The sequence below is a fragment of the Empidonax traillii genome, unplaced genomic scaffold (assembly GCF_003031625.1).
Source record: "Empidonax traillii isolate 1590-97213 ecotype Southwest subspecies unplaced genomic scaffold, ASM303162v1 scaffold107:size1083646, whole genome shotgun sequence".
Taxonomy (NCBI): domain Eukaryota; kingdom Metazoa; phylum Chordata; class Aves; order Passeriformes; family Tyrannidae; genus Empidonax; species Empidonax traillii.
In genome coordinates, this window is record NW_020955300.1 from 482,462 (window position 1) to 510,392 (window position 27,931).

General features: G+C 37.4%; 1 protein-coding gene across 3 annotated transcripts in view; it reads left to right on the forward strand.

Annotated features, from left to right (window-relative positions):
• Positions 1–1,261: 1,261 nt before the first annotated feature.
• VRK1 (VRK serine/threonine kinase 1) overlaps positions 1,262–27,931 on the forward strand; it is a 35,470-nt gene continuing 8,800 nt past the window's right edge. The window contains exons 1-13 of one of the 3 annotated variants that reach the window (XR_003571102.1): positions 1,262–1,363; positions 8,543–8,704; positions 10,208–10,263; positions 14,556–14,625; positions 15,011–15,098; positions 16,522–16,630; positions 16,770–16,862; positions 17,829–17,961; positions 19,218–19,338; positions 20,233–20,291; positions 21,111–21,289; positions 25,521–25,614; positions 26,746–26,862. Coding sequence is in view for 2 of the 3 variants with exons in the window: in XM_027882591.1 (XP_027738392.1) it covers positions 8,548–8,704; positions 10,208–10,263; positions 14,556–14,625; positions 15,011–15,098; positions 16,522–16,630; positions 16,770–16,862; positions 17,829–17,961; positions 19,218–19,338; positions 20,233–20,291; positions 21,111–21,289; positions 25,521–25,614 (1,159 nt within the window). In the remaining variant the exon portion in view is untranslated. Of the gene's footprint in view, positions 1,368–8,542; positions 8,705–10,207; positions 10,264–14,555; positions 14,626–15,010; positions 15,099–16,521; positions 16,631–16,769; positions 16,863–17,828; positions 17,962–19,217; positions 19,339–20,232; positions 20,292–21,110; positions 21,290–25,520; positions 25,615–26,745; positions 26,863–27,931 lie in introns of all 3 variants that reach the window. The other 2 variants (XM_027882591.1, XM_027882592.1) reach the window with 2 other exon arrangements.

Consider the following 27,931-nt stretch of genomic DNA (forward strand, 5'->3'; position numbering starts at 1 on the left):
ACATACTACATAATTATAGTTCTTTGTTTTAAGCTATTTAGTACTTCTAAAATTGCAGCATGTGAAGATGATGGCTATGAAAACATAATACCATTTTAAAGGTTTAAAATACCCAGCAAATTAATTAAATAAAACCACTGTCCTTTTATTTTTCTGCCTCATTCCCTAAATTCCCTGTTTTGGCATGCCTTTAATCTTCTACACCTGTCTCCCACTTCACAGCTTGGCAGAAGGAAGTATGGAGGTGAAGAAATTTGTACCTGACAACAAAAGAAGGAAGTGTAGATAGAGCACTTAGAGTCATGGTTTAGTGGTGAACTTGGCAGCTTTTAACATCTGGACCAGATGATTTTAAAGGTCTTTTCCAACCTGAATGATCATATGATTCTGTGATACCAGGTGACAAATGGGTCAGACCTGCTGCAGAAAGCAACACTGGGACTGGGGTGGCTGGGACTGGGGTGGCTGGAGTGGTTGGGTTTGGCAAGGGCGTCAGTCACATGGGATGGAGAATCACTGCATGACCTTGGTCCATAGAAATGGAGTGCCCTGTGTTTTGACCTGTTTCCTGGACACAGGTTGTTGCCACACAGTAAGTGACTCCAGCGCCTTGGAGTGGTGAGTCCACTCCAAGGCGGTGGAGTCACCATTGCTGAAGACGTTTTAGGAAAGACTGGATGTGACACTTAGTGCTAAGGTCTAGTTGATGTGGTGGTGTTCAGACAAAGTTTGGACTTGATGATCCAAGGTCTTTTCCAAGCCAGTTGATTCTGTGATTCCGTGGTATCAGCCTGACAAAGTCCTTCCCAAACTTATTGCGGATTAAAGCACCGAGTTTCCTTGTAACTTTCAAAAAATTTTCCATGAGATGGTTGTGAAGCACTGGAACAGGCTGGGCAGGGCAGTGACGGAGCCATCATCTCTGGGAGTGTTCAGCGAATGTGTGGATGTGGCACTTGGGGACAGGGTTCACTGGTGTACGTGATGGTGCTTCTGAGCTGACGGCTGGACTAGATGATCCTAAAGGTCTTTTCCAACCTAAATAATTCTGATTTTAAAAGACCTCAGCCCTTGGCCCATCGCGCGCGCGGTTCCTGCCGGAAACTGTAGTCCACGTCCTCTGCGGGAGGCCGTGGAGGAGGCGGTCACGGACTACACTTCCCAGCAGGCACCGCGCTCAGGGCGGGGCGAGGGCGGGAGGCCGCGCGGGGCGGACCAATGGCGGCGGTCGATGCTGGGAGGTGGCAGCGGGGCGGGCGGGCCGGCGGGGCCTCGCGCAGTGCGGGAATTTCGGACCGGGAGGCGGGAGCGGCGCCGGGCCCGGAGCGGGAGAGGCACTTGGGACCGCGGCTGCTTCTGCGGTGCAGGTTGTTTTTTGTTTTGGTTGTTTTTTTTTTTGTTTTTTTTTTTTTTTTTTTTTTTAGGAGGCGAGTTTTGGGGCGCTGTTTTGCTTCCCCTTTGCCCTGCCGAGCGTCGCCCGTCCTGCTGGCGGGTCTATCCCTCGTCCCTGGCTGAGGAGGCCGGTGGTGCCGCCGGGGCCTCGCCCTGTTCCTCCTCCTCGTCTGCCTCCAGGGGTAGGGAAGGCGCCTTCCTTTCCCTCTCCCGTCCCAGCCCGTGGCGCCGGAGGATCTCCGTGGGCCGTCAAGGAGGGAGGGCAGGGGGGCAGGTGAGGCAGAGCTGCCTTGGTTTCACCCTTTGGGTCTCCTGCCCCCTCTGCTCCGCCTGCCCGGGCTGCGGCCTCTAAACCTGCCTGTGGTCGCACCGGTCTAAGTTGCTTTCTTTCCTGTTTGTTTGTTTTGTAGCCCTAAGGCGAGGTGGGGAAGGCTGAGCTGTACTCAGTGACACTTAAAGGTTCGTCACCTTCAGAGTCATCCTGGTGAGGCATCACCTTGGCTGGGAGGCGTTGCTGAGCTGTACTTCGAACATAATTTGTTTATTTCGTTTTTTGAATACAGGCCTACAAATAACAAAAATCTGCGATTTTAGGATCAGGACAGGCCTGTTGTGTAAGAGTTGGGCTGAGCTGGTTTCTGTCTGTCAGTGGTCGTGGTTTCTCTTCACTTCTTGGTTTCTCTCCATTTGCCTGCCTTGTTTAAGACTGGAGCAGTCATTGGCAGAGTGAACCCCATTATTCTCTTTGGTTCTCGATTGGTGCTCAAGCACTAATAAAATAAAAATAAAAGCTTTTATTAATTCATAGGGAATCCATGGGCCCTTTTTATCACTGACAAAAATACCAAAGCTGTTATGAAGCTTCCTGTAACTATTACTGTGTCAAAAGGCATGTGCCTTCCTCTCTAGGAATAAGCTATCCACTTAATTCTTGGGGATAATCCCCCAGTGGGGTAAGATTCCTAATAAATTTCAGAGCTATTGATTTTTATCCAGTGGGCCAAATGGTCAAAAAGCCTTTAAGTGTCTCACTCACATGTATTAGGTATTTGCAGTTGGTTTGGTGGTGAGGTGATATGGAGTGACAGATGATTTGATACCTTCCTTACAGGGCTCAGTGATTTTTACTGCAATAACTGAGTGTCGTTCAGGATTTTGAGAACAACCTTAAACAGTGTTCAGAAGAAGAGAGAGTATTCTTGAAAAGGCAATTTAAAATTAGGATCACAGTAATTTCTCTTGTAAGTGACTGTTTCCTACCTCTGAACAAGCTGCATTTTGAAATTCTAAGCCATCTTGGTTTGTTTAGAAAAAGAAAGGAAAAAAGGTGTTTATTTGGTCCAGTGTGGTGCTGTTGTGATGAAATGCTTCTTAGTAATAGTGGTCCACCAGAGGCATTTATTAATTTTGTCTAATAATACTTTTTTTAAAATTATTTCTTGGGGATAGAACCCTAGCGCCTCTTCTTCCGTAAGTGCCATTAATTGTCAGGTGTCTTCATCATAAGGAAATTAGATTATGGAGGTTTTCACAGGAGAAACGCAGTGATGGACCAGTCACAGAATGCCTGATTTATGCAAGAAGGTCTTTTTTTACTGTCTACCTCACTAGGTGTGACAAGCCACTAACATTTCAGTTACTGTTTTGTGTGGTCCCTCCTGTGAAACAATTCTACAGTATTCAGAAGGCTTAAACTTTTGAGTTCTTTCTTTCCCACTCCTTGAGCAAAAGTTTGGTTTTGTTTTTCCTTGTGTTAATTTATTTTTTTTTCAGGCAGACTTAGATTTCTTGCTGTGACTGATGAACAGTGTTAATGATGGGTAGATTCCAGGTCTTACTGTGGGGCTACCTACTCTTGAAGAGAAGCACAGGTCCCCAGGATGCCTCCTCTGGGCTGAGAATGAAATTAGGTCCTACTAAGACAAACAACTGTAAAAACGACAATTTCCAGAGAATAAAAGAGGAAGATCAGGAAGAAACCAGTCTGGCTTGACACACAGCAGAAATAATTCTTTCAAAATAAATTAGTTTTATATTCATTTCAGAGTTTTATTGATAATGGATGCCAGCAAGAATTGAGAAGTGGCTATTCATATTTATTCAAAGAGTTCAAGTATCGCTCAAGTAGCAGCCGTTGCAGCCAGCGTTTGTAAAGATAACACCACTGATATGCAGACAATTTTGTATCAATAGTGCTATCTCAAGTACAGTGTATTCTGTTTTTTCTAAGATGTTTTATTAGGGAGGAGAATGAGAACCTTTGTAGTAGTAAGAGGCTTTTGGAGAGAGTTTAGACAAATAGACTTCTGTTATTCATACTTCTAAGTAGCAAAATCTTTGTTTTGAGCACATTGTAGCCACATAAAATGCTGCTGTTTACAGTCATGTACCTTGAAAATTGTTCTTGTCAGGCACCTTAGCTAAGTAGGGGCAGGTCTGATACTTGAATGATAGCACAGTACTTGACATCCATGGCACTGTTTCCAAGGACTTTACCATGGTTGCAGGCACTAATGAATCAAGCTTCACAATACGTGTGGGATGGAGGATATTTCTGTTTATTGATGGAAAGAGGTAATTGAGATGAGGAAAAGTTTAAGATTTTTTTTCTTTTCTTGGGGAAGTGGCAGTGGTGAATTTTTAAAGGTGATTTTAAGGAGAAGTAGGTGACTTTATTCCAGTTGTGCAATGTATGGTAGGCAGCTCCATGTCATGTTCGTTGGTTCATAGGTTTCCTGACAAACCCCCGGTGTTTGCTGTATTGTGAATTGAAAAGCACATAGAATGACAGAATTTGCACTAAAATGTCATTGTCTTTTTTCATGATTTTTCTATTTTTTTCCTAGCTCTGTATTTTCACATAGAAAATTTTTGCAGTTTCCAGGTGTCTTCGGTTTCAAGCAGTAGAGGGATGAATACATTTATCCAAATAAATGTGAAAGCGTGTGCAGCCATTGCTAAAATGTTTCCTTGGATAACAGCTTTTTTGCAAAAGAGTGCTCAGTATTGTGCATGCTGCCCATTGCAAGCGATCACTGTTTGGCACCTATGGCCTACTGATAGCTTGACCAACTTGTAAGTAGGCACAGTGCCATCCTAACAGATGGGTGTGAATATAGACAGCCAAGAAACCATGTCTGTGTATCTAGTGTATTTGTTAAGGGCAGGGTTCCCAGCTGGGGACGCTCAAACTTATGTCCATTTTGAATTTTTGCATTTATGGATAAAGGGAAGTTGTCATTATTGGATTTTTTAAAAAAATAAATACCTTCAGGCGTACAATTATTGACCATGTTAAACAAAATAAGGGGTATGTTTGAAAGCGGGAAGTACCAGCTCTTCCTTTGATACCCTTGAGGAATTATTTTAAGTAAACTTAATTCCCCTTTAAGTGAGGCTGCTATCAAGAGTCTCGCTGTGACTGTCAGAGATGTGAAGCATATCGGCAGGTTTGTTTCAGGGGCCTGCCAGCCTTATTGTCAAAGAGGCCGTGAAGTTTTCTTTTATGGGCAGCAATCTGTCCAGCATTCAAGCACCTAAGTGCACCTGTCCAAGTCTTGACAGCATTATTTGTAGTAACTCAGAGGTCAAGGGGTGCAGTCCTTCAAGCCCTCTTCATGTCTCTTATATTGACAAGATATTGGCAATAAATTGTTTCTTAGCTTGAGGACAGTATGCTCATTTTGAATACATTTTGGTATCTTTTAGATGACAGTGAGTGTGATCTTGTCCCACATCTGAGTCCTTAGGCAACACTACTGATTTTTGCACTTTTTCTCCTTATCTATCTGAGTCAGCCTAGGGGCTCCAGACTTCTGGTTTATTATTCCATTACCACTTCTAATGATTTCAGTTTGTCCTTTGTTTTAATCCATTTCCTAATGTGGGTGTTCTGAGAAGCTGCTTAAAGGTCTGCAGTGATCTTTTTGGCCTGCTCTTATAAGTGATATCAATGTGTAGCCATTTCTGCCACTCTCTTCCTTATGGCACTTTGACACCATTGCTTTCTCATTGGTCTGGCCTTATCTGAGCTGGTTGGAATTGCGTTTTGTGCTTGAAAGTCTCATTTTTCTCTGTAGAAAATCTGGAGAAAGGATCTTCCTCTAAGACAGTAAAGTATGTATCACCTTGAAGATAAAAAAAAAGATGAAGGGATGTAGATAGAGAGGAGTTTTTTGAAGACTGTGGATAAAGCTGTGTTAGTCTTAAAATGTAGATGTAAAATGTGTCTTGATGGTAGGGAAGAATGTTACTGTGCTGAAGTCGAAATATGGAAAAGTAATGCAGAATTTAAATATCCTGTTTTGTGATAATGAGGAAGCTTGTGCAATGTAGGTATTGATAAATACCAGTCTCTTCCTGTGATGTGAGTATTTAATTTTGTTTTGTGAAAGTTACTCATTAAACACAGTAGGTATTCAGATGTGGTTCTTTGTCACAAAGATACTTCCCAGATTAATAAGGACTCTGAAAAAAATAGAACTTCAGCATAGAATGATGCACCTTCTCTTCTGAATTTGTTTCTATATTGAATGACTGGTGTCTGCAGACTGCTTTCTGCCAGAGTCCACTACTATCTGACCAGATTCTTTTAGATCTTCTATGTATGAATGATGCAATATTTAATAATGAATTTACTTATTTGAAGATAGTGCAATACGAGATTTCTGGTTTAGGAGACTAATGCAAAATATACTGAAAACAATACAGTTTTGAGTTCAGTCACAATACCGGTGTGATTCTCAATACTGGTCTCTATAATATGTTCACTCTCACCATGCTGGTGTCCCCGGCCACGGGGAAGGAATACCTGGATTGCAACCAGCTCAAGCCCATTGTTCTCTTCGAAGTTCTTCTGCTAGTTATTTAGTTTTTGCATGCTTATATTGGATTGAGCCTCCTATTCACTCCCCCCACACTGGCCAGGCTAACTCTGGGAGACATTTACACTTCCATTTGATCCACTTAACAATTCTGAGCTCCACTCAATTGTTTTCCTAAAACAAAGGCCACCCATCAGCCCCCTTTGTGTTGAGCTCAAGTGAACTCCCTTGCATTATTGCCAGAACTCCTTGGACATATCACCATTTTTCATCTCCATGTAGTATTTCACCCATTGTTGGGTTTTATTCTGTCACACTTCACCTCTAGGGGTTTGGTCAATCACAGTTGCAGACTTGAGTATTAGGGATGAAATAACATTTTCAGGAAACTTGACAGTTATTCTTGCATTTAGTAGGTAGAGAAACATTTGTGGGCTGCCCTCTTCAAATATTAGTTGGGTGACTGACGTTATTTGAGGAAGAAAATTTCCTGAAGATACTACCCAGTCAGAACAGTCTTGTAGGAGGGTGAGTGCTTTTGGAACAACTGTTATAGTTCTGCAGTTTTCTTTTTGGGAAATTAAAGTAAGTCCTAAAGGAACGTTGGAACTGAAAGAGGAAAACTGATGTTAAGGTTATTGTATTGAGAAGCTAGACTACTACGAAACAGGTATTTTGCTATCCAGAAAAGTCCTGAATTGTGTATTAATATTCCTTTCTGCTTCCAGCAAAATCATAAAATCCCACCAGTCAGAATGGTATCTTTTAGAAAATAACTGTGACTCTACATGACTTTTATCTGCATAAGGTAGAGGGAAAGATCACTTCTTTATAAAACAATTCATGTGAAGAGCATGCCATGTCATGGCTACATATTCATTAAGTTCTTTTACTGCAGCAAAATCTGACTCTGTTAAAGCTCACAACATTTATTTGCTCAAAATAAGGCCTTCTGCTGAGAAGGACTTTAGGGTGATGGTGGATGAAAAGCTGGACATGAGCCATCAGGCCACTCAGAAAGTCTGGTGTATCCTAGGCTGCATCAAAAGCAGTGTGGCCAGCAGGTCCAGGGAGGGAATTCTGCCTCTCTACTCTGTTTTGGTGAGACCCCACCTGGAGTGCTGCATCCACAGGGTCTCCAGCACAGAAAGGACATGCACCTGTTGGAGTGAGTCCAGGGGATGCCCACAAAGATGATTATAGAGGGATTGAGCACTTCTATTAGGATAGGCTGAGAGCATTGGGATTATTCAGCCTGGGGAAGAGAAGGCTCTGGGAAGACCTTGTTACAACCTTCAGTACTTGAGGGGGGCCTATAAGAAGATGGGAACAAACTTTTTAAAAGGGCCTGTTGTGACAGGACAAGGGGTAATGGTTTTCAGCTGAAAAAGGGTAGTTTTAGATTTGATAGGAGAGAGAAATTTTTACAACGAGGCTGGTGAAACAGTGGAGCAGGTTGCCCAGAGGGGTGGTAGATGCATGAAAACATTTAAGTTCAGATTGGATAGGGCTCTGAACAACTTGATCTGTTTGAAGATGTCCCTGCTCATTGCAGAAGGACTAGACGACATTTAAAAGTTTCCCTCCAATTCAAACTGTTACAAGATTCTATGATTCTGTTCTGCAGAAAGATGCATGTTCCAGTAGGCTGTTAGGTTAATTCTGGAAATACTCCTTATCTGAGACCTGAGGTTGCGAGAAGGCAACAGTTATACTTTTATACTTAAGATCTCAAAATAGGTAGTTATGTATTAGTTTTTTGATGACCCACTCAATGCTACCATGTAGACAATAAGCTGACTTTGATTCTTGTTGCTTGCAGCTATATAGGAGAAAAAATGATTAACTGTTTGGATAGCTTTTTTTAATTCTTTTTGTGTGTTTTTTAGAAGTAAGAGGAATCCCTCATATTATTAATGAAGACTTAGAATTTTTCAATATGCAAGTTTAACTCCAGGAAAACTGAGATTTATTTCATACTTTTTTCCAAGTTTTTGCCACCTGTGATTGGTTGTGATTGATTGAATATGCTGGATTCTGATTTTTTTAGCATGTATTACACAAGCTCTTCTAATAAGTTTCTCTTGTTAAGATTTTTGCTGTCAAATTTTTTTGTGATGCCCTGAAAAATTCATTGTTTTGCACTTAGAATTCATGCCAATGAAACAGCATACTGCATTTCTTTTAAGGTATCTTTAAAGTAACAAATTATAACTTAAACAATCCATACTTTTTCATGCTTCTAACAGATTTCTACATGAAACAAATCAGATCAGCATGTAACTTATGCTTTTTTTAATTTTCCATTCCCTCCTCTCACTTTCCAGGGAAAATGCCATATAATAAGAAGACTGCTGGAAAAAGAGCCCCTGCAAAAAGGAAACTTGCTGAAGTGTTTGCTCTGGGGGAGGTTCTAGCAGATACATCAAGAAAAGAATGGAAATTAGGTGTCCCTATAGGGCAGGGTGGCTTTGGACGCCTATACCTTGGTAAGTGCAGTTATCTTCGATAATGGTTTAAAACAAGGAGTGAGATGTTTATCCTTATTCAAAACAATGAAATGTTGACCCTAAATTAGAAATACAAAGTGTCTTCACTTGATCTTTACTAGAACCTTAGCTCGGATCAGGGTGTTGGAAGAAGATGACAGGAGTAAACAAATAGTAATTTTAAACACTAGTTGTATGATTTTCCAGTGGTAGTTCTTTTAAACGAAAAATCTTTATTACTTTTTAGCCATGGAAAAGGTAGTTTAGTATTTATTTAAATGTGATTTTTGGTCTGGCTGAAATACTGGATTTTTGCATGAGTGTCTTTATAATGACAAATTCTGAACTGAAGCTGTCTGATTATATTCTGTGGAGGCTACTGAACAACCAGTATTTGGGCTGCTTTTGATTTTGGGGTTGCTTTGATTTTTTTCATTGCCTTGTGAACTTCTGACATGTTGTATATTGTTTTTAATATAACTAATGTTCAAAACAAATCAAATTTGGACTTCACATTTGAAACCATCAGTACAGTTCTTGTATTGCGCTGCTGTTACTGAATACAAGGGAAATTTCCTAAAGTGAATAGTGTTCCTTACTTAGTATCTCTTGAACAGATGAACATATAAGAGAGGTCTTGAGACCATCTACTTGATTGCCCCAGTCATTTTTCAAACATTTTTGAGCGGATGAGAGTTAATGTGATCACTATAATATGGTCTTCCTCATCTTGGTGAAAAAGTTGCACTGAATTCATACTGAGTTGGAAAACAACAACAAAAAGTCTGTCCTGCTTTTAAAATGAACAGACTGCAGCATAAGTGGGTTAAGAAGAAAAGCAGGACCAGTGTGTGGCTTCTTGCCAGAGAAGCTTTCACTTACTTACTCAGCCTTGCTCAATGAGCTACTAAATTTACTGGAGTTCTAACTCACTCAAATAGTGTAGTTCTTCATGTTAAAATTCCTGCTTTGTTGAAGCCAAAGCGTGCTCTCTGCTTCCCCATCATTTGCCCAAAACTGTGACCCTGACTGTTCCTGTACTTAGTGCTTGTGTAACTTGATGTCCTTCATACCTGCATCTTGTGTCACAAATATCAACAGCTTATTGCCAACAGAAAGTCACTTTTGGATATGTGACATGGCAACACAGTAGAGAGAATTTATTTTTCATCTTTATGTCCACAAAGGCGTATGTTTATCAGAGTCCTAGAAACCAAAAAAAAATACTAGTGACTAGGAAAAAGCTACTGGATAGTAAAAAATAATTCTTTTATTTAGTAAACTGCCTGTTCTCCTCAAACAGAAGGGAGAATGCAAGACTATACTCATATACAGTAGCCTTTGCCATATAGAGTAGTTCTCTTACCAATGCTAAGATACTGGTCTGTGTTCATGTTGGTACTTATTACTTTGTCATGTGTTTGTCCATGCTGCGTAGCAAATAATTGTGTGCTTTATGACAGTTTGCTCTCCTCCTACTAATAAAAGCTTCTTTTTTAACAGCTGATGTTAATTCTTCAAAGTCGGTTGGCAGTGATGCCCCTTATGTTGCGAAAGTGGTAAGAGAGCATTTGAATCTTCCCAACTTGAAAATATTTGTTCTAAAATAGCATGTGTAATATAAACCATCTTCTGAAAATAATGCAATTGAACAGTGCTGTTTGAAATAAAAGTGTGGTGATACAGAGGGATGCAGGTGAGAATTGGGACTCCTGTGTGTGAGGAACATCATAGTGGAACATTCAGTGGAGTTGAGAAAGATTCATGAAATGGATCATATTCTGTTTCATTTGCATCCTATAAAGAGCCCAGATATCACCAAAGGAATGAAATCTGGCTAGCTTTTGGAGAATTTCTGTGATTCAGCTGTGAGTCTGTGTGAACTGTTGCTCACAACTGGATGTTGGTAAACTGACAGATGGCTTGGGAATAGAAAAAACAAAACCTTGATTCCCAAGGTCTCCAAAGATACAAAGTCCTTTAAATGTTTTATTGCAAACCACATACCTGTTCTAATTTCTATTGAATTAACACAGCATTGACACATAATTTTTTTAACCTAATGATTAGAGAGAAGAAAAAGAATTGTTGATACCTCATTTTTAGCCCTGTGTAGCAAATCAGCAAATTATTTTTATAACTTGAAATTTTCTTACGTTTTTTAGTCTTAAAAAAAGAGTTATTTCGTTTGGTTTGGCTATTTCTTTTCCTAAGGTCAAAAGAATTTTTCTTAAATTTTTCCAGAGTATTTGGTATAGATCCTACTGTCGTATATGATTCCCTGGTAAAGTCTTAGTAAAAAAACCAGGGAATATGGGAATAACCATAGTAGATTCGGACCCTTGGTTATCTTGGTGGCACTTCTGTGCCTGTGACTAAAACAAATACCAGAAACCTGTACAAGAACTTCACAGTGTAAAAGATTAGTTTTTCAGCACGATTCAGAACTGCAGTGTTCTAACATTTTATTTATTAAACTATATGATGATACTGAAATGCTTTGCTGCAATAGCTGACCACATTGTAAATATGTTAATACTTTTAACATTTGTTCCTGAAACTGAAAGATCAGGTTAAATTAGAATAAAATACATTTTAGTTAATATGTGCCTTTGATCTTGATATTTACATTTGCTGACTAAAGGGAAATTCTAGAGTACTGGTTTTGATACTGTTCAGAAGCCCCAAGGTGCAGTTTGTGATGACCTGTTTCGGAAATGTTGTCCCTTGCTGCAGAAAGCACTATGCTTACTATGCAAATGTCAGACTGCTACACTTTCAACATCAGCCTGCTGCTGCTGCTGCTGCTGGCTTACATGTTGTGGGCAGGAATTCTGCACAGACCAGGAACCCCAGCCTGCAGCTTGGTGCTTCAGTAGGTTCAGCCTGTGCTGTTGAGGGCGGGGGTGTCCATCATGCAGGAATTGTGGCCTATTTCACAGGCAGATTACAGACAGTGAGACGATCAGCAGTGGCTTGCCTGTGAGAGGCAGTGGCTTCTAATTGCTGGGTCTTGATGAGTTTGGACTGATCAGAAAGCAGAGCACCATTTAACCTTGATGGAAGAATCTAGTTTGACTTGCTTGGAAAATCATCAGATATGCATTAGTGTATGCTGTGTGTAATTGCTATCCCCCTCTTTCCCTGAGTTTGAAACCTGCCCATCTGCTTCTCTTCTCCACTTTAAGCTGTGAATATAGGAGTTGCCCCAACTTTTGGGTTGCCTTTATGCTAGATTCACTTTGCTGCAGCATTTTGTAAATACTTCCATTGCTAATATCCCAGATGGCTACTCGCTTCTAATTTATCTTTTATAATTTTGTCTTTATAGCAATAAAGAGTAGCCCCAGTCTTTGTGCTAGCCTCACAAATGACCCATAACATATTATGCCTCTGCAGTCTAGTATAACACAACTACAGATAAGAGCCCATTTTCTGATGCCTGGGTGGTTGCTAGTTGGTCCATCAGCTGAAGCAAAGTGGTTAACAGCTTTGAACAATTATTAGTGTTTAACAAAATATGTGCTTCTGTAGTAATGTTCTTCAAATTAAGCTATTAAAGCAGGATGGAAATTGGCTTAGTCTTTGACATATCCTCATAGTATTGATGTCTGAACAGTATGAAATGAATCACAGTTTTTATTAAAAAAAAGCAATGCTTTTTAACGTGTGGACCTTTCAGATGTCATTGTTCAGGAGTGGATGCAGGGTTTAATTACACGTCATTAAATTGCTGACTGAAAAAGATCAGAATTCTTAAAGTACTACTTGAAATTTGTTGGGTGTCGACATGTACTCCATAATCGCTTTCATTATGATATCTTTTTGAATAAGGCATTAATTTCAGTTATGTAAGTCATGTGTTTAGAATGATCCTGGGCATAAATCTGTAGAAGTTTGGGAACTAGTATTGCAAATAATGGATGTAATTGTGTGAGATTTTTTAACATAGCTTATGCATTTATTTATCTGTATATAAAATTAATGGTATTGTGGGAAAACACCTTCATAGTCAACATGAAGAACTATTTTGTGGTTAAATCATTTATCCATTCCCCCAAGTATGAAAAGGTAGCAGATTTTCAGCATTTGCTCTGACTAGAGAAAGATATATCTTTTTCAGCACTGAGACATAATTTTTTGTGGCATGATTTATTTATAGATAAATACTGTAAGAATTTTTAACACCTACAGTTTTTTGCTGTATTTTAGTGAGAAAATAACATGCAAACCTGTGTAAACTGAATGAAAATTATATATGAGATAATTTATATTCTAATTAAAATAGAGTATTAATGGATTATGCTACACAGAAACAAGTGAATGGGTCAAATGATGTCTTTTTGAGATAACTGCAGAGTAGGAATGTAGCTATTTATCGCTTCTGGTCTGCTTATATAATCTCTGTGTTGCTAATTTGTTGTCCATTGTGTATAAATAAAAATCTGTGTGTGTGTTGATCAGTTAGTCAAGCTGGTTTTGGTTTTGTTATTTTTTTTCTGGTGCCTGGCTGAAGTCTGACTGTTGGTCCCACAAAGAGTGGCCAGAAAATTGTTGTCTTGGCTCCACTGTTTATCACGGCAGTGCTGCTGGAGAAAGTGAGGTGGAGATAGGTGGTAGGTTTGTAATTGAGGGTCCAGGCCTGGGAGTGGTGCCCAGGCTGATCTCTGCTCTCACTCTGACTTGTGTTCTGACTCTGCCCCTGTGCCCAGACATTAATGTGTGCTGCAGCCCCTGGTGTTTGATAGTGTTTGATCTCTTTAGATTGCTACCTTAATGTCAGACAGCAGTAAACCTCTGTTAGCTGAGTGGTATAGTCTGGCCCTTAGCAATTTTGTATATCGCTGCATCTGCATTTAAAAGTTAAAATTAAAACCATTTAAAATTGATGTGTATCTTGGGACTTCTCTTAATATCGTGTGATTGTATTGTTTGTGTGATTGTATTGTTTCTGGGTTTCTTTGCCAGTGTAGGATGTTCAAAAACAGGTATTTTCACTGAAATAATATGAATGTGGACATATTTGAATAACTAGACTAAAATATATTGCTTAAGCTCATCTCAAAATCAATCAATCAAAAATTACAAGAATTGAAATCACTTTTTTTTTTCCTGTACCAAGTTATGGAAATGTAGTGTCAAGGTACTTACCCGTTTGCTATTCTTGCGGTATTTCAAAGCTTTGGCGTTTTCATACGAATTTTTCTCTTGAACTTTACTTGTTACATGGTTCCCATAGATTTGTCCCTTGAAAATGGAGCTGAAATACCTTATGTTCTGTTAAATACAAGGTAGGCTCTGAAGTCAAAACAGGTATAATTCTTATAATTTAGTTTAAGAGAAATTTTGAAATCGTCTGTAATTTTTATCTCTGTCAGCTAACTTATGAAGGGAACAAAATGCTTAACCTTCAGCAAAAATTTAACTTTCATTAAGATTTTTTTTATCAAGTCGTTTCAGGTGTTATTTTAAGATCACTAATGGCTACTGCGATTGATGCAATCCAGCTTTAATCTGGAAAATCAGAGATAATGAGTGTTTTTTAATGTTCTCTTCTAAACTTTACCAATTATTGGTAATATTTCTATACGTTTCAGTCAATTTGTTATTCTTTAGTCTTTTGTTATGGGACAGTATTCTTTGATACCCTGTTAAGCAATCTATAATAAAAATAACTTTTTAGAACTAAACTTTTTTATAAAAAGAAGATATTCTATTGAGTTTATCAGCACCGGGTAGAGCATTTGAGGGAGAATATGCTTTTATAGGGTGAATGTTACACTTTGTGAGCTTTTAAGAATTATTAGGCACTAACCCAGCAGTTTTTAACCAATTTTAAATTGTCTTAAAGGAACCCAGCCAGAATGGACCTCTTTTTACTGAGTTAAAGTTCTACATGCGAGCTGCTAAGCCAGATGAAAGTAAGCAGTCTATTAAAATGTTTTTAATGAACTACCAACATTTAGGAAAATAGAGCCCATAGGAGTAAGGTCAAACTTTAAGGGAATTGCTTTAGGTAATTTTCAAAATTATTTTTAAATTATTGATATCTAATTCAGACATATAGTAAATTAGATTTTTGTTAAGAAGTTCTATATAGTTCTGTTGGTGGTGTTGTCTAAATTGAGGCTTGAGTTACATCTCTGTTCCTACAATGAATATGTTGTTAACTTTCTAGTATACATTGCATACATGTTTGCCTGAAATAAGCAGCTCACAGGTATGCAGAAACTGTAAGCGATGTGACTACTCCCTTTTTATGTAGATCTACTGATGCAAATTAATGAACTTTATTTGTATTTTCAGTTCAGAAGTGGACTAAGTCCCATAAACTGAAATATTTAGGTGTACCAAGATACTGGGGTTCTGGCTTGCATGAAAAAAATGGAAACAGGTGAATATATCTTTTGTTGACATATATGGGAATTTATTTAATCCACAATCACTATCCCTTTTAAGCTAATTTACTTTATCAGGTGTATTTCCCACTTACCTTTGTGTTGTTCGCTTTTGCTACAAAGTTTCCTGTTTGTGGCAGTGTATGTTTAGGGATTATATGAATAAATACATTTTATCTGTATTCTATGTGTTACTCATATTTGTGTCTATTATATTATTTCTAATTTAGATTTCATTTGTTATGAGCACTGCTGTAATACAGTGATGCTTTATATGTATATGTGGTTTAGAAGCTTTTTATATTTTAATGAAAACAAAGTCATCTTCTAAGGTCCAAGTCCTTGAATAATATGACTACCTTTAAAGTTTTTCTCCTGTGCACTTAAAGTATTTTCACTCACAAATATTAAGGACTTAGTGCTCTCTCAAATCTTATTTTATTTTCCCTAGGGATAGATTTTGGTTTGGGTTGTGGTTTTTCCCCCCCCCCCCCCCCCCTTAATCTGTGAGCTAGAATAATTGTTAGTCTCATGTTAAATTTGTTTTAACTCTAGGGATAGTTTTTAGTATTGTTCCCTGTCATGAAGGGTTTTTGTTACTAGGTCTTTAATGTTAATGCCTGTTTATGTGATAGCACTTGTTTTCTAGTGGGCTTTCTCTACAAATCTGTGCTGCAAAGGAGTTTTAGTACTTCTCTGGCAGCTTCGAGTAGGTCAGGCTTCTCTGTGTGGAACACTGCATAGGGCAGTCAGTATGTATGCCTTAGTATGTCAGAAATATCAGTAGATACTCAACTGTAAAACTAACTTCATATAAAAACAACATTAATGTTGAGAGGCAGAAGTAAATATAGCAATTTTTTGGTTTTATCCCACAAGTAAACGTGTCTTTGCATTCAGTGTTTAATGCATGAATTTCTTTAATATAGCCACTATAATTTTTTTCAGTTCTTACACCGGTTTGGCTATGGCAGTGAATATCAGAACACCTTTGGCAGTGAGAAGTTTCTGTTGTTAATAGTAGGTTAAAAAGTTTGCAACAGATTTCAGTAAACGAACATTTTAAATAACCTTGTTGAGTCACTTAAGTAATTTCTAAAGTAAGGAATGTATTTTTGGAAGCAGTTGATGCTTGGTTTTGCCTACAGTGAGTTACAATAGGATGTTTTCCTCTGTGAGTACTTGTTCTTGTGTTGCATAACTGGAATAAAGAGCAGTTCTCTTGATGGACGAGCTTTTGACTAGCTGATGTAAAAAAAGGTAACAATTGATGTACAGCATTAAAAAATAGTCAAGTATTTCCCACAGTTTCTTTTGAGAGAATCAGTAATTTGTACAGTTAACACACAGATAAAATACTTTGCTAAGTGCAATTCAGTAACTTTGCTGTTTGGTTTCTTTTCCTGCCCTTGAATTTAGTTATCGATTTATGATAATGGACCGATTTGGCAGAGATCTTCAGAAGATGTATGAAGAGAATGCAAAGCGATTTTCCCGTAAAACTGTACTACAGTTAGGCCTGAGAATAGTAAGTTTAAAAAATACGTTATATTTTCGCAGTCTGTCTTCCCTGTGCAAGTCTCAGTTCAGTCCCACTTCTGTGCTGAGTCCAGGTCCTCTGCTGGGCGGACCCGGGTACTGCATTTACACGACTTTTGTTTTGTTAGCTTGATATTCTGGAATATGTCCACGAGCATGAATATGTGCATGGAGACATCAAGGCCGCAAACCTCCTTCTGAGTTACAAGAACCCTAATCAGGTATTTCTGATGCATTTTATTCCTCATGTTTTAAACCTTCTATTTGACAACACATGAAAGTGCTTTGAACCTGTGAAATCTAGCAGAAGCTCATTTTTAAGAATGTATATGGTAGCATTATTTCTGCTTGACATTTATATCTAGTTAATATTCTATGATTTTTAAATGCATTTTACTGAGCAGTTATCAATTGACTATTTGGCCTAAATAATATTCTAGAGAAATTCTCGAGATTAAAAAAAAATTGACTCACAAATAGGTATTTGCAGGTGGAAGCCTAAAATTATATAGCACAGTGGTAAATTATGTTTGCCTGTCTGCATTGTTACCTCATTCCTTTGTTCAAGAAATCCATCAGATAAGTGTTCTGTTACTTGGAAAAATTGGTCTTTAAAGTGTTTATTGTTCCACTTGATTTATGGAAGTCTTTCATTTTTCTGCATTTTTAACTGTCTTTACTATTCAAACAATGCATATTAGAGTTTCAGAATTATGTATGTGTTCTTGCCCAAATGTTTTAGCTTGTGAAAGATGTAAAATAATTTCAGTTCTCTTAAAGTAATTGTAGTGTGAGTAGTACTAGTATGTAGTATTGTTCAAATGAGACAGCTGACTTTATAGAAGGTAGCACAGTAAGTGCATTTATAACTTTATGGACATTGTTTCCTTTTTTACCTTTTTTTTTTTTTTTAATTTAATTTTACTGATAATAACTGACTATTTTACTGTACTTGTCTTCTGCATCAGCAAGAAATGACTTCTAGATCAGACTGAAAAATAATAAAACCTATCCGGCATATTGTTTTCAAATCATAGTAAGATTAATAAAGCACTGAGAAGGTGAAAAATCACCCTTTTTAATACTTTGCAAGAAATTATGAGAATGATTGGCAGTTGCATTTATTAGTTGCATATTTGTTATATTTATGGTTCTTTAACCTCAAAATTCTTTGTGGAAATTACTAGGTGTACTTGGTGGATTATGGACTTGCCTACCGATACTGCCCTGAAGGAGTTCACAAAGTATATAAAGAAGATCCAAAAAGATGTCATGATGGAACTATTGAATATACCAGTATTGATGCACACAAGGGTGTGGGTAAGCATGTCAAACTCTTCTCAGCAGTAGACATTTGTACATCCTTTTTTATCAATACTTTAAAAACTCAGTGCAGCAAATAAACTAGGTTTCTGAACCTATAAAAATGTTTTTCTTATTTTTCGTTGTTCCCTATGGATTATGCTGGCCTTTTTATTTTCAATCCACTAACTTTTACTTACTGTATTTTTAACGTAACTTCCTTAACTAGAGTTCCTTAATTTATAAAGATGTTTAGCGTATTGCTTTTTACTAACTAAGTAGAAATGGAATAGTGCTTGTGAGACCTTGATAAAAAATAGGGCCTGTTTTCAGGAGAAAAATAGTTTCTGTTATTAAAGGGGAAATATTCTTGCTTCTAAGTCAATATTTAGAATTTTTTTAACAAAACTTCATTAATTAATTAATTATACTTATAGTCACTGAACATCAATAGGCAAGAAGTGAGAAAAAGTTGAACATGGAAAGTACAGGCCTATGTCTGATTAGATGTTGAGGATTTGTAGTGAACACTAATTTCATTTGCTTAATCCCTAAATTTTGCTTTATTAGCATAAAAGTGTGTTCTGCAAAAATGAGTTGTTGAAAATGATTATTTACTTTAGGATGAACTGTTGAATCTATGCTTAAAGCTGAACATGAACAAAGATGACTTGATTTGCCTAGTTATACTTCTAGTGTAGTCTGTGGTCAATGTACATGTGGGTTGTTTTGGGGTTTTCTTGCTGGTTTATTTTTGGGTCTATTTTTTACTATGAAGGCCTAGAGATCTAATCTCTTACTGTCCTCTGTTCAGTTTTCAGTCTGAATAAAATAATTCAGCATTGTAGAATATTTTTTTCAGGAGATGGGGTTTCAGCACTATTACCTTTTTATAGAAGAAGGGAAGTAAAAACTGTTTTGAACAGAAAGTCAATCACTTCACTAACTTGTTCTATTTTTTTCCATAATTTGACTACTTAAAAAGCTTCCCAAACTGGAATAAGTGCAGCATGTCATGTTTTTGAATAGAAGAAAGAGATTGATAAAGGACTTGAAAATGAAGTTATCCTTCCAGATGTAGGAAAAATATTTTTGCCTTCCTAGCTTTTATGCTAAACTAAAGAAATAAGTAACATATACAGTAGTGTTACATTGTTAGCATTGACTTTCTATTGTCTTAGCATATTTACAAATTTTTAATTTGTTGTTAAACTGTGTGTGCGTTATTGTCTGATGTAATGGTTGTTTTCTTTTATGTGTGGGTATGTATTTAGCACCATCGAGACGTGGTGATCTGGAGATCTTGGGTTACTGCATGATTCATTGGCTTAGTGGCCATCTACCATGGGAAGATAATTTGAAAGATCCAAATTTTGTCAGAGACTCAAAAATCAGGTGAGAAAACTACTTGTTTTCTTTCACTTTTGACAACGAAAATGTCTTACTGTAGAAATGCTTTGTACTTTAACTATGTTCCCTTTTGGTGAATAGGCTATTTTATATACCCTCCAGTTTCCCTTCATCATGTCTCATGCATCCTTGGCTTGTAATTGCACTTCACTGGTACTGTTCTACTGTCTTCTTTTGCACGTGTGAGATGCTTATTTTTCTACTACAGTATTGTCACTTTAGAACGCTGCCATCAGAAATCACTCTTACCAGAATGCAAGTAACCATTAGTCCTGCTTTACAAGTGTGGAGTATGAGTAGCCTTTATAGCACCACACACTGAAGTCAGTGGCAGAGATGGAAGCTAAACAGGAATCCTAAATGTCTTTGAGCATCACTCCAGCTAGAGCACTACTTCTGTGGGATTTTTAAATTATTTTTCGTTTTGTCCCCCCAGCCTCACTGTTAATGTTCCTTCATCTTCCCCTCAGCCCCAGCCAACCTTCTCTTGTCAGGTATTTAATATGAAGGGAGCTGTCCCAGCACAGCAGTTTCAGTCTCATTAGCAAGTATTTGTCATCTGACTTCCTTAGCATTGGTGTGTGAGGGTTTAAAATTGACCAGTTCTTTTTCTTCAGTCTTCCACTTGCTTACTTTTATAAGAATCAAAAACTGTTGAACAAAAACTTAGTGTATTTCGGGTAACCCATATGTCACTTGTCAGGTTCTCAAATGTACTGCACACCTAAAAATGTCTACATTAAGTCATACCAAAGATTTATGTAGTAGTGTTTCCTGTGTCTTACAGTGGCCCAAGCTGGGTACTTAGAAAGTTTATTAGAACAAAGCAAGATTAAAAATTCAAAACAAACAGTAGTTTTGAATAATTTTGTTTTTCAGATGTAGAGATAATATTTCCGTATTAATGGACAAATGCTTTCCTGAGAAAAACAAACCAGGTAAGAGGAGCTATTTTTAAATACCTGTTTACTGAACTTTGTACCTATTTTTTTTCTTCCTTTTAATCAGGAACAACAGTGGCATGAATTAGAATGTTGCTTAAGAGAAGTTTAGGGTTGCTCTTTTGGGTGTAATTATATGAACTGCATTGCTTCTGGCTAAGGACAGTATTAATTGGAAACATGGAATGTGTAAACTGATTTTTCACAACTGAATTTTAGAGTGAAAATTAAAAAGTAGTGCAAACTTGAAGTATAGATTGTTCCTATTTGGCATTGGTGATTTGCTGAGTACATAATAAAACCCCAAACCCCAACTCTACACTTTCTTGATATCCTAATACTTAGTTATTTCCAGCTATTCCTGGTAATCAGAAGAGTTTTCTCTGTCAAGGGTGACTTGCCTGTTTTCAGAGTGGTCTGATGTTTCATGTATTATTTAATATATGTTTCAACCTTGAATTGATTAAGTTCTGAGATAACATTGAATTTGCTTTTCCACTTTTTTATATATAGACATAAGAAATGCAATGTAAACAAGCATTCATTGGTGAAAATTGGCCTATTACAATTTTTTGTGACTGACTCTTCATTGCAATGAACAGGTGAAAAACAGTGATGCTGTCATCACTGGGTAATGAACCTTGGCATAATTTTTTTCTAAAACATGTTGTAGTAAAGACACAATTATTAGGAGTTTATAAATAAACATTTCAAAAATAGCATAAGTAGTGCATGCATAATTTCTGTCTGTTTTGTGGTAAAAGTGAATGATTAAAATGTTTTCAAATAGATTAATTGGAGGTGCCATTTCTTTAGATGAAATAGCCAAATATATGGAAAAGGTGAAGCTACTGAGCTATGAAGAGAAACCTGTTTATCAGCATTTCCGAGAAATACTTCTGCAAGGTCTCAAAGCCATTGGGCAAAAAGATGATGGAGTTCTTGACTTCGGCTTGTCAGAGAATGGAGACTTTCAAGCAAATCCCGTACAAAAGGTTTTACTCCAAAAATTCTTATCAACTTTTATTGCATTTCGTTAAGCTAAGCAAAAGTTAGAGTGGTGTTGGAAGTAGGTGCCATGACTTCATCGAGTAGGAAATAATTAAATAATGAAATGTTTAAGTTCTAGTCGCACACGTTATTTCTCTAACTCAGCTTCACTAATCGATATTAAAACTTAATGCAGAATGAAGTTTGTAGGTGTACTTTCATAATAGATAGTACCTTGGACAACAACATTTGTATATCTAAATATAATGACATTTGAATAGATGAACATTTGGCTAATTTACTTATTTCTTTAAACTGGTAAAACTCCAGATGGATCAAAGTACATGTAAGGTAAAATTATTCTAGTTTTTGTTTCATATTAGTTTCCTTTCCATGATTAGTTCGACCCTTAGTTTTAAGTATACATTTTTTATGCCAAGTATTTGATTTTGGAATTCACATATTGAATTTGCCATGATCTAATATGTTATTTTTGAGTCTTAACTATGTTTGTAGGCTAGGGGTATTTTATTCTTTGTATTTAAGAAGCCTTTAACTGTGGATTTGAATTCCCATTTGAATATGGCATTAGGAACTTTTTAAGCTTTAGGGAAACTGTATGTTAAAATGGCTTCTAACAATAATCTGGTCAGATAATGGGACAGTAAATATTATTTCATACTGCAAACTGCATTTATTAGTTCTGTATTTACGTTTGTTAATAGCAGGTGGGTAGTTTACTGGTTCCTTTAGCATGAACCAGGGAATTGAAAATACAGGGTAATAGTACAAGAATGTTGCCTGCTAACTGACACAATCAGCAGTGTGTTAAAGATAGGGAAAGCGCAGAAAAGAAAAAAATCTGTAGGATTCTAAAGTCTGAGGATATATGTCCAGCTTTTCTTACTTTTTGCCCATAAACAGTATTGTGGTAAAATTGTACAGCTGTGGTCTCTATACAAGTACTTTCTACTGAACTGTGTGTGAAGGTCTGTCCCAAAGGAGGGTTCATTAGTTCATTAGCATAAGTTCTTCTGTTCCCCCCGTGGCTCGACATGGCTTGAGACCTGTATTTGGGGAAAAAAAATAATCTGTTTTTAATGGTTGGGTGGTTTCTTTGCTGAATAAGTTGGCCTGCTGCAGAGCCAACATCTGTGACCCTTAATGTCCTTGTCCAGCAGAGATGTCTGGTGCACATTTCCAATGAAATAAAATTTCAAAAATCTTATTTCTTTAGCCAATATTAGTCAAGACCATTCCCAAAGGGTGGGATAATACTTTTCCATAGGTTCTTACCTACTGGCATCAAAGAGGAGCTCGTTTTTACATTGTGGTTTTTTTTTTTTGTTGTTGGGTTTTTTTCTTACTCTGAGGAACCATATGCACGGTCAGCTTGCTCAGTTGTCACAAAAAAGTTCAAGCACTTGCTTAAAACAGTGAGTGTTACTGGCCCATTTGAGAAAGTGTTTTCAGTGGTCTGCTTCCTGTTTCAGTGGACTTCATGCTACTTCATGCCAGCTACTGCTGGAGTGACCAGACAGAATAAGATTGATGGTCATCAGGTTGACATACCTTCTTGCTTTTGACCAAACACTGAAACAGATGACTCTTCCTTCTATGTAGGATTTTGTAGGCCTTGTAACAGCAGGGTAGGGTGGGAGAATAGACTGTGTCAGTCCTTTCTAGGCCGAATTTTAAACTTTTTTTCAAGAATGAATGAAAAGAGGGTCTTCAGCAAGATGTCTCCCCTTTCAGAATGTATCTTTGGGAACTCGTGCTACTCAGTTTTCTTCCAGAGGATATCAGATGTTAATGAGAGTCTAATAGAACAGGAAGACAGTTTGTGCAAGCTGAGAACAACTGGACACTTAAAAACTCTGATGAAGAAGGGAAGAACGTAAAATGTTAATTAAAATTATATATATTTTCAACTGTGATGAGGAGCTCAACCTGATGACTTGGGGTTTTCAAATAAGCTCCAGATTCCAACCTTTTGTTAAAATCTGCTTTCCGTAAAGATAATTTGCCACTAATCAGTAGTATCTTGCTTCTGAGAGCCAGTATCTTCTAGCACATGCTGAATTTCTTTAGGTATGCTTAATGTCTATTTTGGAAAATAAAAATGCAGTCTGGCATCTATCTTTGAGAAGATTGTGACCTCTAACACCGAATATCTGTGACATTTTGGCTCTACTGACCTTTCAGTCACAACAGGTCTTAACACACCCACTCTTCACTTCTTTTAGTGCAATCTACCGTATTTTCTTAAATTAGTTATATTTGGTATTCTGAAGTTGTGCTGTTTCATAGCTAGGAGACAATATTTCTAGCTTCTGTGTAAATACATTCTTAGAATGTAGGATTCTCCTGTGCTTTCAGCTTGTATAGATAATTGAGCCATGGTGGGCATTATATGTTGCATATAACGATTGTTGTTCTGGAATCTCTGTATCTGGGTAAAATCCACATATGTCTGCTTTATTAAAAGTCAGCATTTTATTTTCTATATCCTAACTCAAGTTGTCCCAGATGGGAAAGTAAATGAAACACAGTCCACTGTTCTACTCGAGGTTTTTTCTTTTTTTTTTTTTTTTCCTGTATAGTAAACACATGTTGGTTTGTGTGTAGTATTCTATAATAGTTCTAGCAAAACAAGAAGCTAGCAGTACTGTGAGTTGAAGGAAGTATTTGAGCTCTTGACTAAATTATTTAGTGCAAGGACCACATCTTACCGTTGTTCAGCGCTGAAGAGTTGCTGGGAAATATTGAGAGTAAAGTAACCTGGAAAAATATAGGTCTTAGTGATTTTTGGTTCCTTGTAATGGTTCAGATGTGCAGGTGCTGCTTTTGTCAGATGAATGCTGCCTGATTTCTACTGCTATGTAATTCACCTGCATCAAGATTAAGAAACCACTTTTTATTAAATAAGCTTGGAAACAAGATAAATGTATTTTGCTTTTGTGTAGCATGTATTGAATATCTGTTTTTCTGATGAGCGTTTAAAATGTTTCCTAGTACAATTGGGAGGAATGCATTATCTCTCATATAAAAGCAGTGCAGTGCTGAAATAGTCCTCCTTAATTTTGGTCAGAATGAACAAAAGTGTCTGTGTTTATTCCTGCCTAATGCATCACAAATCTGCTGACATGCTAACCTTGGAGTCTTGGCTGGCGGTAATCAGGCCTGTGCACCGGCAGGAAAGATGTACCTAATGCACTCCATCAGTGCAGTTTGCATATGGAAGTTCTCACAGGGGAGCTGCCCTGTGCCAGCTGAGGGTTACCTGCCCACTGCAGTTATTGTATGTAATTATCGAACCAATCTGTTCAGCCCAGCAGGGTTTAGATGGTAATCATGAAGCAACACTTTGGAAAGGAAAGATGTAATGCACTCTCCCCTTTTCTCGTGTACTGTGTGAAGTTGTAGCCACTTTTAAAGCTGTATTAGTAAAGCTCTAGTCTCACACAATTAAAAAAAAAATTAAAAAAAGGGAAAAGATAAACTCTTCTGTGTTCATCATTTTCATCTGCGTCTGATACAGGTCAACTCATCCTTTGCAAAAATCATGGCTTTAAAACAATTTTCAATAACCACTTTAAAAATACTTTGCAACAGTAAGATTAATTGTAATACACAGATAATAAGAGTTCTATCCATTTAGAGGTTTTAAGATAATGTATCTAGAATAGAGTTCAGATTTCCCAAGTACCTCTCTTTGGAACAGACTGCACAGTTGCTATTAGGAAAAAAAAACCAATGTACTTTCAGTGGGTATGAGCTACTTTTAAGGTATGCAACGAAAGTCTTGAAAAAACCAAATCCAGATAAACTTGAATTTAATGAGGTATAATTGATTTTTAAAGAAGCAGGTAATACGAACTAATGTAAAATGTTTTCATGTGTTCCTTAAAATTTTTTTATTTGCTTCTATGTAACAGTGATTCAGTATAAATTAAAAAAAAACCAGGTTTTGATCATTAAGACTCATGTTTTCATACATTAAAATTTCAACTCCTAAAGTGATCTGCAGATAGGGGAACTGTCCTTTTAGATTGTGTATTACTTAGTGCTAGTATTCTTGTGTTAATATATGAATAAATTTTCTCTATGACTGGAGACATTTTATAATATATGAAGAAACAATGCTTAAAATTTGGGAATATCTTGTGAAGATAAGATATTTTCTACTTGGCATAGTCTTTCCTGCTCTTGAGTTCAACTGCTTTTTTTTTTCAGAAAAGAAGAAAGGCAGCAGCTGCAACCAGTGAGAGCACTGAGGCAGAAATGGAAGATACAGGAAGTCCAGAAAAAAAGAAAGCTACTTCTTCTAGTAAGTCAAAAGATCGTTCTGACAGTCCCATGTACTGGTGTGGCAGGATACCTTGGCTAAGGGCCAGACTCCCACATAGCCACTCACTCCCCTCCTCAGTGGGACAGAAGGAGAAAATAGAATGAGAAAACTCATGAATTGGAACAAAGATGGGAAAATTTGTTACTGTTTATTGTTGTGCGCAAAACAGACTCAACTTGGGGAAAATAAACTTAATATATCGCAAATTAAAATAAATTTGGGTACTGACAAAGCCAAACATTAAGAAAACACCTTTCCTTCCTGCAAGCTTAACTTGACTACTTTACTCTAAACTCATCTACCACTCTCCCTGTTCAGTGCAGGGGACATGGAGGGGAAGTGTGCTGTGGTCACTGTGTAGCATTTTCTCTCTACTGCTCCTTTCTCCTTACATTATCCCCCTGCTTCAGTGTGAGCTCTCTCTTTTGGGCTGCAGTTCTTCTGGGGAAAAAAAAGGAAAGTGGCCCCGTTTCTTCAGGAAGTATCCATTTTCTCCAGTGTGGGCTCTCCCAATGGTTGCAGGGGCTCCATCCTGAGTCCTTTGTGAGCTACAGGCAATATCTGCTCTGGTGCCGTGGAGTACCACCTCCTCCTCTGACTTGCGTGGTCCCTCTGCTGTTTCTCACTGTCCTGCCTGCACAGCTACTCCCTGTCTGCCCTGTCAAGTGGGTTTTTTCCCTTTTCTTAAATGTTTTCACAGAGGTACCACAAACAAATTTGGCTCAGCTTTGGCCTACAGTGTGTTTGTTTTGGAGCCAGCTGGAAAGGGCTATGTTGAACACAGGACAGCAGCTGGCGTCTTCCCACAGAGACTACCTCTGTAGCCAACCTCAGCTTACCAAAACCCAGCCACATGGCCACAAAATACCCTGTAGAACCATTTACCTGTAGCAGTTCAAGTGCTTTTGATCTTTTTTAATTTCTTTCTAGATTAACTCTCATAATGTTAAAATACTTAAACTGTCTGTGTGAGAAAGGGTTACGCTCCAGTTATGTGCTGCCTAAAGCTGGTAGAATTGCTAGGTAATAAGAATTGGTGACTGAACTATGTTCTTTTGCCATTGGTTATTCTCTTCTCTGTTCTCATTTCTGTCCTTCAGTCTTGTCCAGTTCACTGTTAGAAAATGCTGACTCTTCAGGATTCCTCTTCACAGCGTGTTAAAGCCAAGGGCTAGCAGCAGCAGCTTCCAAAAGCAAGCATGTTTGAAGTCGAGGAAAGGATCAGCTGTAAGGATAGAAAATGCTGAAGCTATTATTTCCACATAATTTGGCATAGTGTCTGTGTTGTCTGGAAAAAGTCATGGACAGATAAAGCAGGATTATTGAAAATCCAAGATCAGAAATCTTCAGTAGATCTGTGTAGGGTAAGCTGGTAGTGAGTGTCCAGTCAAACTGGTTTCTGAATCTAACTTTCTAATGCCTTCATGTAGATCTGAACTGGTTTCAAGTAATTGCAAAGATATTTTTCCTAAAGAATTTTTGATTCGTACTTTCAATTAAAATAGCAGGTGTTGTCTGTGGTCAGGTAGTCTAAAAATAATAAAGCAGTAGCTGAAATCTACCCTAAAACAAATCTGCTTATTTAAAAAGGGTTTGGTGAAGGAGTATGGCAGGATGGGAAACTGTAACCTTCCAAACATAATAGTAATATTGGTTTGGTGTTGATTTACCACAGTATATTTTACTCTACATGTATGGTGCAAAGTATAAGGAATGAAGCTCAAGTTATTTCAGGATGTGACACTGCTTTGTTTGTTTTCAGCTGTTCATATTATAGAATTCTGATCATTAAAACCAGTGACTATTTCTCTTACTTGAATGCTTTTTGAATTGTTGATTTTAATTTCTTATGAATTCTTTAGTATGTCAGTGGCTGAAAAAGTGTTAATTGGATTATATTTTCTTTCAAGGCAATATAATTATGTGATGCTGACATAGTTTTAGCATTTTAGATGTTATTTAAGACTTTTTAACAAAATATTTAATGCAGCTGACTATTTCGTGTTTGTGATTTAATACACATGTGCAGAACATACTTTCACTCTAGATAATATATTGTATTCTTTTTTCCTGAGATTGTAGATTGAAATTCTCATAGAAAGAGATGAAAAAGAACTCGAGGAATTGTAATCCAAGTGGTAGCATCAGCTTTTTGTAAATGCTGAGTTTTTTCCAGACTAAGGAAAGCTACTGGGGAGGCTGTATATATTTTCAACATAAGCTTAAATTAAAAAAGCCTTTATCTTGGCAAGTCAATAGAGCTAGAGGTGAAATAGTTCTAATTTCACCTTTTTAT